General features: G+C 49.7%; 1 protein-coding gene across 1 annotated transcript; it reads right to left on the reverse strand.

Moving 5' to 3' along the window:
* Positions 1-7,204: 7,204 nt before the first annotated feature.
* Positions 7,205-11,997, reverse strand: LOC105259601 (interferon omega-1-like). The gene has a single exon (XM_023242362.2). The coding sequence runs from the start codon at positions 8,193-8,195 to the stop codon at positions 7,605-7,607; it is 591 nt and encodes a 196-aa protein (XP_023098130.2). The 5' UTR covers positions 8,196-11,997; the 3' UTR covers positions 7,205-7,604.
* Between the last annotated feature and the right edge of the window lie 569 nt (positions 11,998-12,566).

Genomic DNA, 12,566 nt, shown 5'->3' on the forward strand with positions numbered 1-12,566 from the left:
CTGTGTCCCGAACTCTCCTTTTGCGCCGAGAGTGCAGCCGGGCCATTTTTTCCAACAATCGTTTCCTAAACGAACTGGAGGCTCCGAACCCACGTGAGCGCGTTGAATCGCCCTGTCAGCCTAGGGTGGCATGTGAGCCTGAGGCCGCGGCCGAGACCGGCTGGGACAGGATTGGGGGGTAAGAGGGAACGGAGGACAGGGCCCGAAGGCAGGAAGATGGGAGGGTGGGAGGAGGGGGCAATGGAGCGATGGGATGAACGGACAGTGGGACGTTAGCGCGATGGGACGACGGGGTGATCAGGCGTCGGAATCAAGGGACGACGGGACTGTGGGACGATGGGACGATGGGACGATGGGGCGATGGGCGATGGGACGATGGGACGATGGAGCGATGGAGCGGTGGGACGATGAGGCGATGGGGCGATGGGACGATGGGACGTTGGGGCGATGGGGCGTTGGGAGGATGGGACGATGGGACGATGGGGCTATGGGGCGATGGAGCGATGGAGCGGTGGGATGATGGGACGATGGGGCAATGGGCGATGGGCGATGGGGCTTTGGACGATGGGACGATGGAGCGATGGGGCGATGCGACGATGGGACAATGGGCGATGGGGCGGCGGTACGGTGGGGCGATGCGACGATGGGGCGATGGGGCGTTGGGACGATGGGCGATGGGACGATGGGACGGGGGGACGGTGGGGCGATGGGGCGATGGGACCATGAGATTATGGGACGATGGGGCAATGGAACGCTCCTGGACCAAAGCGCTGATACAGTACTGGGAGCCAGTCGCGTGCCGCCAGCATCTGGATGCTGTCTGTGAGGAAGTCGGGCGCCCAGTAGCGTTCTGCTGACTTGTAGCAACAGTGGCCAGCGTCGGAATCAAGGGACGACGGGACTGTGGGACGATGGGACGATGGGACGATGGGGCAATGGGGCGTTGGGACGATGGGACGATGGGCCGAAGGGACGATGGGCGATGGGGCGATGGGGCGATCGGAAGATGGGACGATGGGACGATGGGGCGATGTGACGATGGGACAATGGGCAATGGGGCGGTGGGGCGGTGGGACGATGGGATGATGGGACGATGGGACGATGGGCGATGGGGCGATGGGACTGTGGGGCGATGGGACGATGGGGCGATGGGGCGATGGGGCGGTGGGACGATGGGGCGATGGGGCGATGGGACGATGGGCGATGGGGCGGTGGGAAGATGGGACGATGGGTGATGGGGCGATGGGACTGTGGGGCGATGGGACGATGGGGCGATGGGACGATGGGCGATGGGGCGGTGGGAAGATGGGACGATGGGTGATGGGGCGATGGGACTGTGGGGCGATGGGACGATGGGGTGATGGGGCGATGGGACGATGGGGCGATGGGGCGATGGGACGCGCCTGGACCAAAGCACGGATACAGTTGTGGGACCCAGTGGCGCGCCGTCAGCACCGGATGCTCTCTGTGAGGAAGTTGGGCGCCCAGTAGTGTTCTGCTGACTTCTAGCAACATTGGGCAGCGTAGGAATCAAGGGACGATGGGACTGTGGTAGGATGGGACGATGGGGCGATGGGGCGATGGGAGGATGGGCGATGGGGCGATGGGACGATGGGACTATGGGACTATGGGGAGATGGGACTATGGGGCGATGGGGCGATGGGGCGATGGGACGATGGGACGATGGGGCGATGGGACACTCCTGGACCAAAGCGCTGATACAGTCCTGGGAGCCAGTCGCGTGCCGCCAGCATCTGGATGCTCTCTGTGAGGAAGTCGGGCGCCCAGTAGCGTTCTGCTGACTTCTAGCAACATTGGCCACCTGAAAGTCGGTGCGCAGGCGTGAACAGATTGCACTTTACAAAGGAGGAATGAGAATCTCGCACAGCACTGTCGTCAACTGGGTCACCATGACGTATTTCATAGTAAATATTACATTAAAATATTAGACATAAGATATTAAACATTCTCATATTAAGATATTCAACCGCTATTTTTGTTAACTTTTTGCAGTGGGATTGAATGCACACAATTGAATATAACTTTACTCTTCCACCATTGATGGAAACAAACTCAATAATATAGTGGAGATTACTTCTTCTTTTCAGTTGGTAGAACTGTACGTTTGACAATTTCTTGTGTCTCCCTGACAAACTTCATGTCATTTTTATTTAACTCCTGGTTAATGAAACATCTCTCCCCGTATTCCAACTTGACTCTATGGTTAAAGAGGAAGGGTGGTGTTGTGCACAAGCATTCAGCACATTTAGCAGGTGAGATCTTTGTATTTTCTTTGGCAAGAAATTCCTAGACTGAATGGAATTTGCCAAAATTTCATATGCACTGTGGCTCCTTTGAAGACTCAGGAACTTGAACGTGCAAGGTCAATTCTCCTCTGTACTTAACATGTTGATATTTTGTACCTCATGGATGTTTTGCGTTAGCTTACATTTTAAAGTATTGCATTAAGGTATTTATCTTGATTACTTAGATTTGGTGCCTCTTTAAATTTAGTACTTGAAGGAAGTACTCACCTGCTTTACCCAAATACTGACCCAAGAAATAGCTTTTGAATTAGGGCTGTGAATTTCAATGGCTGAAAATCTAGGAATGTCCCATTTCTCATCACTCTCTCCTTCATAATTTTTAAAACTGGTTTCCTCGTTTCTACAAATTTTGTCTTCTCCACTGTGCCTTCAAAACTATCACCGGAAGTGGTCTGAAGGTGAGTGAGCCTGAGGGAAGGAGCTCTGACCACTTTATACTATTCACAGAGCAGCCATTTCTGTCAGACAACTTTCAAGAGGCTGGTTCCCCGCAAAGACCTTCTTTGCGCTGTGAGATCTCTCTCCTTTATGTTCCAGGTACTGACCCCAGAGGGGAAACTTGGGCTCTGCTCCTTCACGGTCCTGCAGACACTGCCCTCTCCAGGAGTGTCCAGGGTGGGGGGAGGGGCCCCATGCACACCCCTGAGGGTGTTAAGGGAGCTTCACTGAAAGCTTGAGCTGGTTTGGCTGAGTGTGGACTCTACCCAGCATTGGATGTCCTACTAGCCCTGCAGGCAGCGACCATTTACTGCGGTCAGGTGGACTCTCATCTGTGATCAGCCTAAAATTTGCAAACTTTATCTCATTTAGTCTTTACACTTTCCTGTGTGACCACTACTAATGTTGTCTCCACTTCTTTTTGAGGAGGAGATCAAAATCCGGTGTCATTATCCTCCGGAGCCACAGGTGTCTTCAAAAGTGGGGCTTTCTGCCGCCCTCCAGTCCGTCCTCTTCCTCAGCTCTTAGTACGTGCCCTTAGCTGCACTGACTGTGCTGGTGCCTCATTAATCTGAACCATGTCTTTAATGTCTGCCTTCCTTGTTCCCTGGAGGGCAGTCACCATCCCTGTCTTGTCTTCTGTGAGTCCACATGGCCACACACTGCCTTCCACGTGTTGTGCAGGCGGTACCTTCTGGGGGACAGGATGCAGAGAACTCTGTGAGTTAACCCTTGAAGTTCACCTTTATGCCTCTATTATCTTCAGACTGTGTCAGAATATATGAGCCATGTCTCCTGTAAAGAGATAGGGGAGAATTCAAACTTAATGGAGAGCCCCTTACAAGGGAAATGCAGAGGGTTGGGGCAAGTTGTCTTCGAGTGCATTGGGAGAAGTGGAAGAATGGTACCTGGATCAAACCACTGAGCGTTCTTTTTAGAATTGAAAAACAGACATGGACGGAGAGTCGGGTTTTTACTTCAACCTGGGGTCTCATTTAGGTGAACGTATCCTATTGGACTGAGATTTCTAGGATTTCCATGAGTGTGTTTGATCTGCAGCGTCACAATACAAAGGAAGTGTTGAGGTCGTGACGTGGTCTGAAGCCCCGACAAAAAGTGGAAAGAAGATCGGGATAAGAACCGAGGCGGCAGTCCCGGCCTAATGAAGAACCTCGTGTGCAAGGTGCTCAGAGCAGCTGGGTAAAGTCTCCCCCGGGTGGACTTGCGCGTCATCACGCCCGCCTGGGGCCTGCCAGCCTCTTCATGATGACACTGGAGACGATGCTCTCCAGCTCTGTCAGCACCCTCCGCGGCGACCTGGCCCAGAACCGTGGCCTGCCCACGCTGGAGACCGTCACAGTTCTGCAGTATGTGGGGAGGATCGTCCTTGCTGTCGTGCCTGGAGGACCGAGAACATTTTCAGGTTTCCCCAGAAGCAGGTGCGTGGCAGCCGGTTCCAAAGAGCGCAGGCCACCTCTGTCTTCAGGAGATGATGATCCAACTTCACGACGATCCAGCACGAACCGCTGAAAGTGCTCACTGGACTCGATGAGAACGTGGACGACCCGGTGACCAGTTCGGTGCAGGAGACGGGGAAGGAAAAGACCCTCCCGAGCAACGAGGACGCCAGCCTGCCTGTGGGGAGCTAGTTGCAAAGAATCAGTCTTCTCTGGCAAGAAAGTACATAGCTGCCCTGCCCGGGACGTTGTCAGACTGGAAATTCAGAAGCGGAAATCAAGAAGTGCTTTCTCTGTATTAAGAAGCTCATCAGAAAAGCCGGGAAGTTGGAGAGGAGACTCGGACTCAACCTTCCACAACTGAGCTTGGGAGTAAAGATGGCAGACGGTGACCTTAGCTTGTCTACTCCCTCAAACACAGCTAGATAGTTATTACATCATTCTGAACACCAAAGAAATCAACCGGAGGTCTGAATGACAAAAACTGCAAGATTCCATATAGAAAAGGGACCACCTTTTGGAAGGCAGGAGGGGAGGAGGCTTTACTGGGAGAGCTATTGCCCTGGGCCTGGCCGGTGGGGAGGGAGCTGGCTTAAGGAGGCTTTCGCCAAGTAGTATAAGCAAAATCCGACCTTGTAGCAGTCCACTACCTTGGGGGAAGAACATGGCTTACAGGTACTCAAGCGGTGAATAGGGGCAGAATCCCAGGAGTGACAGCATGGTCTCAGGATCCCTTGCTTCGCAGAAAACGGGGTCTCGCCAAGCATCCACAATTGAGTCTCATCAACGCCTAAGTGGCTTCCACTTGTGAATAGTCACCCAATTCAAAGATGTGTTTTCTTTCTTCAGCTGTAAACTGTGTTCAGTCATTTTTGACAGTTTCATTTTTTCAATAATACGGGGACTCTACTTTGGAATGGATAGACACTACATTTTTACATGTTTAAGAATTATAATTTATGCATTTATGCACAGCAAGTGTTGTATTTACAAAATGTACTTGTCATATTATTGTATGACCGGTTTTGTCTTCTGTGTTCATTTGCTTCAGGGATATGAAATCTAGCTTCAACGTTCCGTCTTACTCATAATGAGATCCAAGTGTGCTTAAGTGCTTAAGGTGTCTTTAAATCCAAAGGGAACATAAACAGTTTGACTCATTTCATGGACTCATAAAGAAATATTTTGAAGTATCTCAGTAATTCACTTGTGTTGGTGAATGTGTTGGGAAATAAAACAAAAATATTATTTTCTTTAGTGAAACACTGTGGCGGAGAAGGCTAACCATAAGGAGTAAGTAATTACGTAGGAATCCTTTCTACAATGATGAAGGAGGTGCAGTGGACACTCTGACAGATTATAGCAGCTGGAGCTGGTCCACTGGACTTAAAAGTTTCTTGGAGTGGGGCGCCTGGGTGGCGCAGTCGGTTAAGCGTCCGACTTCAGCCAGGTCACGATCTCGCGGTCCGGGAGTTCGAGCCCCGCGTCGGGCTCTGGGCTGATGGCTCAGAGCCTGGAGCCTGTTTCCGATTCTGTGTCTCCCTCTCTCTCTGCCCCTCCCCCGTTCATGCTCTGTCTCTCTCTGTCCCCAAAATAAATAAACGTTGAAAAAAAAATTTTTAAGTTTCTTGGAGAAATTATGTCTAATGATTGTTGATTCCATTTCAGCGATTGCATGAACTAGACACCAAAGTGAAAGATATTACAGAATCTTGGAATTTCACTTTCAACAACTAAGTAGTGAATACATCTTCTATCCGTAGGCGCTGCGGTGGGTGCCCGATACAACGAAATAGTAGACACACCGCCTGCTGTCACAGAGCTTCCAGTCTGGTGGTTCTGGGTCATTGAGCTTTCAAGTAATGTCATTCTGTGGCCAGGACAGGGAAAGGACAGGACGCTGGGAGCACAAAGGAGCATGAAAGGGGCACAAACTCTACAAGCAGCATCTGCCAAGCTGGCATCCAAGGATCTGTAGGAGTTCGCCAAATAAATGCATGATGGTCAATTCTGAACATGATCAGTGGAGATATTGTAGGAGCGCAGATAGAAATAAGAGTCTGGAGATGATGACTAATGCTGGTGATACGATTCTGGGCAAAGACACGCACCTGGAAGTCATATCTCAGAGATGACACTCGGAACTATTTGGGAGGTTGAGTCTGTATGTGCAGAGAGGAAGGAGTGTGGTACCCAGCATGGAATTTTGAGGAACACCCAGATGCCCCAAGATGAGAGAAAATAGTCAACAAAGGAAAGAGCGGAGCAGGAGCAGAAAGGCAGAAGACAGTAGAGACACAGAAGCCACATGGAGGTCAGACTTGAAAGTGGAGGCGTGGCCAAAGGGCTCCGATGTTTGGAAATGGCAGCCAGGGCCGACTGACAGCAATCTCTGACCTCAGTAAGATGCGGTTTAGTGTCAACCTGGGCCGAGCAGTTTCAGGAGAACAGGGAGGCTGAAGCCACGTTACAGTGAGGGCAGGACGACCTGACCGCGAAGTGGGAACAGACGCCGCAGAGAACTTCAAATAGTCTGGGTATGAACAGAATGACAGAAGCAAGATAATACCTACAGGTGGTTGTAGGGCTGGGATGAAGAAGATGAAAATGAGGCACGGCTGATGCTCACTTTTTTTACGTGGGAAGGAAAATACTGTCAGGAGAGAGGAGAGGTCACTGATAAAGTATAAGCATCTTACTAGAGCCTTCTCTGCTGTGCGTCAAGGAAATCTGTCCAAAGCTAAGCCTTCTGGAACTGTCCCTCTGTTTGGGGTCACAGAGGTTTTGCACCCAGGGGAAGGGCACCATGGTGAGGCTTGGGATGAGGGAGAGCGAGGCTCTCTCATCAAGCGGGGGAAGGTGGAAAAGTGAGTAGGGCCTTTATCAGTAACCCGACTCTGGGCTCAAACTCATGAACTGTGAGATCACGACCCAAGTGAAAGTTGGGCACCCAACTGACTGAATCACCCAGGCACCCTGGACTTAGGTTTTAAGAATAAAGAGACTCAACAAGTTGTCTTTGATAAGAATTTATTAAGACAAAATGCATAGTTAATAAAATGAAAAGGTGAATACGTTTTATAAATTTTAACACAATGTAAAGACAAAAACCTTTATAGGGAAATATAAATATAAATTAGTCACAAGAATGAATAAATAAATAAATAATAAACAATAAATAACATCAGGGCAATCATCTCTTAAGGACTGATGATCCTGAAGCCGGATTTTTTTTTTAAACATATTCTTGCTTAATACTACTCATAAAATATTTGTGGAATTAAAGCCAATAAATTCTGTAATGAAGGCTGCAGTGAGAGTCTCTTGAGGTGAGCAGACATAGTGCAGGGGTGATGTGGCACGTCAGGCAGTGAGAATCACTTCAAGGTGACCCCAGGTCTCCATCCTTGATGGCCAAGCTGTCTTGCAAGGTCGCCGAGGAGGACAAGGCTCTCATGATTTCCAGCCTGACAATTTCCCAGGCGCAGTCACTGTATCCCTCGTCCTCCAGGTAGACGCGGATGTCCTGGAAGTACCTCTTGATGGCCAGGGCAGGGCCGTGCATCCCCGGGGCGCGCTCTCCCTCGCCCGTGGCCTGCAGCAAGCAGGCGTCCAGGGCTTCCAGCTGCCGGTGGAGGCCAGAGCGGAGTCCGTGCAGCGGCGCGGGGCTCCAGGCCGCCGAGGAGCGCTCTGTGTGCAACAGGTTGAAGGTCTGCTGGAGCAGCTCCCGCAGGACAGCGGCGGCGGCCTGGGCCTCCCGGAGCTGGCCGCCCTCCAGCATCTCCCGGGGGAAGCGGAAGTCTTTTCTGGCCCGCAGGCACAAGAAAGGGGACAGTCTCCGCATCTGGCCCAGGAGCACCAAGTTGTCCCTGCTAACCTGCGCGTGGCTCCCAGGCAGGGCACAGCCCAGAGAGCCTCCAGGGCGACAGGTGAGCAGCGCCAGGGCGGTCAGCAGAGGGCGCAGGAGAGCCATGGGGAAGCCGAGGGGGCTGTGGCCGGGCTGAACTGGGCGGCTGGCTGGGGGACCTCAGGGCCGAGGTTCTCTGAGGACCAACTCGAAGCATGGCTCTTAAATAGGGAACGCGGACAATTTCATTTTCTGAACATCCTCTGCACTTTTACTTCCCTCTTTTGTTTTCATTTATGCATTCTCCATGTTGTCTAAGAAGATGTCATCATTCTAAGTGAATAATTGTACAACGGAAGTTTATTTTCCCAGGAGACTTCCCATGTGTCCATCCCAATGGATTCTTATCAAATGAGAATCATCTTTGCCCTAAAGACTGAAGTGAGTAGGTATGTAAACACACAGAGACACACTCACTCACTTTTATTGTTTTAACTGTCTAGGAACAAAATTTTAGCTCCTTTTTATCTTCCTTACTCTCTACACAGGAAGGCTAGCTCCTTCAGTCCTTAGGGTTTCTATATTTGTTTAGGGATTCACCAGACCATCTTTGGCAATTAAGCTCCTTAGAACCAAGGACTACGTTTTATTTCCCATTTGGATCACAGCAGAGGTTGATGGTTATTAATGAATGAGCTTCTCGGATGTTTCTCTTCCTTCTGGAACCTCAGTCAGGGTTGAGGCTATGCTTCACTGGGACCACAAAGTCAGGACTAACATATATATTTTCCTCCACAGTTTGTTTGTTTGTTTGTTTGTTTGTTTGTTTGTTTTACCAGGGGCCTATAGTTCTGAGGCTGTCCCAGTACCCCCAGCAGGAAGCCTGGTTCTTTTAAGGTGCTTGTGCTATGATGATTGTAATTCCAAGATGATCTTATTTTCCCAGCAACGCTTTACGGACAAGGTAGTTATCACTTCTAGCAACAGTTTTCCTCTGGAGGGACTGAGTGACCTCAACCCAACCTGTCCTGGACTCACTCCCTGAGGGCAGGCTCACCTTGTCCCAAGGACATTAGAATTCCCCTGCTGTGGGGGCGCTGGTTTCTCTGTTAGCAAAAACAGTTAATGCCCCTAGATCCTTGTCCTTGTCCCTGGAGCATTTTTGTGAGGGACCCAATTCTCAGGGGCGACCCCTTCCTTTCCTGACCAGGTATCAAAAGGGTCAACAGCCCTCTCAGAGGCTGAAGGCAAAAGTTTGTTTTGTCTAGGTAAGTAGGGGAGTGACCCAGTTGTAATCATTTTGTAACCCAACTAAGGTGAGTCCGCTCCTTGGTGAGTTCCAGCTAGATTACATCAGGTGGGGGTGTCACACACAGGAAACTGTATTTGCATCAAGTAAGGAGAAACACTTCCAAAGCCGTGACTCCCCAGCAGAGGTGAGCGGGTGCTTTCATTTTAGGTTTATGATGAATGTTTAGGGGAGCTTTGTCATCACGTGTAAAGGGGGGGGTGACTTAGAAAACCTACCTATGCAGGCATCCCGTGTTACATTAATGAAGCTCGTGCTCCTCCTGGGAAGGTGGGATGGGCACTTTAACATTATAATGAAGCAGAGGTGAAGGTCAGACTAGGGAAGGGACTACAGGCAAGCTCAGAGAACCAGTATAAACTGGATGGGGTCTTGGACTCCTTATGGCGGACGAGAAAAACAGGGTCTTGCTTACTTTTGAGACCGCGCTAGGAGTTGTATCCCGGATTTAGGTCTTCTGATACGGTTATTTCCTTATTCCCACGCCGGGTAGAGACTATTTCGCACTTCCTTTGTTCCCTTAAAGTGGGTTAACTACTGAGGTTTTCCCATTCCTTTGCCATTCTGACACCTCCCTGGAAGGGTGCTTGGGGAAGCAGAACCAGTGGGGCCGAGTTCACGGAAAATCGGAAAAATCGCTGGGGCCTGAAACGATTTCTCTTGTGTCCTGAAAGCTGTATCTTGTCTTTCTTTATCTGGGGCTCCCTTACTCTTTCTGCCAACAATTTCACCTTTTAGTAAGCACATGCTTTGGATGTTGCCACTGCAGCTTTTATGGTTCAGTCTCTTACTGAAATCACCAAAAACGTGTTGCGCTCCATGGTGACATCTCCTGGTAGAAGCTAATATTACAGGAAATAGTGAACTTCCGTTGTTCGTTCAGTCTGCAGGATTCTATGGCGTTTCCTTTTTGGTCAACTCTCTCATGCTGAGAGTGCAGGGGGGCGGGTGAGGGATAGACTAGTAAGTCAGGGAGAAATAGCCTTCTTCTCCTTACCCATTTGTGATTTTTCATGTAAAAATGTTATACCTTTCTTTTCAGGCACTGGCCTATGGGCGAGGTTTGTCTTCCTGCTTCTCCAGTATGTATGTTCTACGTCACCCTGAGGTTAACACAAAGGGAAGTGAAAGCAAGGAAATGGGCTGCACGGTTTTTCTCTCTAATGTTCAAGACTCGAGAGGTTTTTGTTTCTCATTTCAACCTTCCTAGAAAGCAAAACTCGACAGTTGTGCGGGCATAAAGACAACAAACATAGGTCTGAATGTCATGAAAATGAAAAGGGGAAGTGACCTTTGCGCTGACAGAAAAGCAAAGTGTAAGTCGGGAAAATTCGATGCAAGAGAACTGGGGGCTGGGGGCCATGGCAGAGGGAAGACTGCAGACCAGCACTCAAGGATACAAGGGCCTGAAGGTGGCTGCTTCTGCCAAAGGCTCAAACAAGAACCACTCGTATGCTGTTCTTCCGGGTGAAAGGACCGTACTCAGCTTAGCTAGACCAGCCTCCTGATTTTGCTTTCACTAATGGGCATGTGAGGAGCTCTAAGGAGAGAAGGGAGGAGTCGCGAACCTGCTCCCAAAAAAACTAGCATCCAGAACCCGCATTGTGCTAAGGAGCCCCCTCTGCAGGAACAGTGGTTATTGGCCTTGCTTGAGCATTCTACTTAGTTGATAACTCCACTCTTGGATTCTTTGGGTGTAGATGTGAGGGCAGGGTTCCCTGTATTTAGTGTGTTGCTCTGTGCGACCGGATGCCTGAGGTCCTTGAGCAATGCAGGGCAGGAATCGGCTGGCAGGGAGGGTGGAGGTGTGGCCATGTTCACATTCTGGCTCCTGACGCTGGAAAATCTTGGCTACTTCCAGCTGCTGCTGCATGGTGATCTCTCACAGCCCATCCGTGAGCACCTGGGCGCCGAGCCCTGCCATCCCCAGTCCCCTCTCAGGTTGACCAGAAGCCCCTGTGGACGGAAAGTCTGCACCACTGGGGGACACATGTAATTAACTAACTTTCGCCTATGGACCTTGTACCTCTCATCTCCATTCATTCACCTCCAAGCCCAGGATAGTGAGCTCTATTCCATTACGGACTTCCAAAATTATGGTGTTTCATAATTATGTTGTTTAATAACTTCAGCATTGCACCCGGTCCACTCTTTTTGTCTGCTAATGTGCCCTGTCTACAGGCTAAGTAAGCATGGCTACCTCCCGGCTCCTAGCCGCCACTCATAGAAGCACCTTTGAAGATCTATCCCTTTCCTCTAGAATAGCTCCTCGGGAGTGTGCAAGGTAGCTGTGGGGCAAGAAAATACCTTATCAAGTCATGAGTCCTTGGCATCTAGCCCAGTGGCTACCATTGGAGGATCTCAAAACAATATACGTTAAGAGAATAATCGTGCTGATCGTAAAAACAGAAAGAATAAAACCAACACATAATATATATCGTTGATTTGAGAGAATAATATAAAAATGACCAAAAGACACAATGTGAATTATGGTTCAAGGGAGGTTATAAAAGATTTTTGAAGAGTATTTTTTTTAATTTTTTTTCAACGTTTTTTATTTATTTTGGGGACAGAGAGAGACAGAGCATGAACAGGGGAGGGGCAGAGAGAGAGGGAGGCACAGAATCGGAAACAGCCTCCAGGCTCCAGGCTCCGAGCCATCAGCCCAGAGCCTGACGCGGGGCTCGAACTCACGGACCGCGAGATCGTGACCTAGCTGAAGTCGGACGCTTAACCGACTGCGCCACCCAGGCGCCCCAAGAGTATTTTTTTAAAAAGAACAACCACCACCATTTAATGGATTACAAAAATATTTTCTCTGTATTTGTAAGATGTAGAATATCAGATTGAGAAACAAATTTCTGGTTATTATTGGAGTACTCAGTCTCCATTTTTCTCTTTGCCTTTTCAGTAAGCACCTGGAAAGAACTGTCAACTGCTTTTTCCAGCCTGGCAAACAGTGACATAATTGATTAAAATCGGTTGAGTATAACATCGTGTCCTGATTGTTTCCTACAGGGATTATTAACTAAGGGAAGAGTGCACTTCAGTTTTCTTTCTGACAACTTCCTAGTCCTTCAGATGGGGAATGATGCCCTGGAAGAATCTCTGGACAGCAATATCCCCATAGGACAGGGCTGAAGGATTTCTATATTCAGCCTTTCCTCCATGAGTTCCTGGTTTGGTGG

This window comes from Felis catus, chromosome D4 (genome assembly GCF_018350175.1).
Source record: "Felis catus isolate Fca126 chromosome D4, F.catus_Fca126_mat1.0, whole genome shotgun sequence".
In the NCBI taxonomy this organism is placed as follows: Eukaryota; Metazoa; Chordata; class Mammalia; order Carnivora; family Felidae; genus Felis; species Felis catus.

Coding starts and splice junctions, on each gene's coding strand:
- LOC105259601 (XM_023242362.2), bottom strand. CDS start 8,195: ATGGCTCTCCTGCGCCCTCTGCTGACCGCCCTGGCGCTGCTCACCTGT.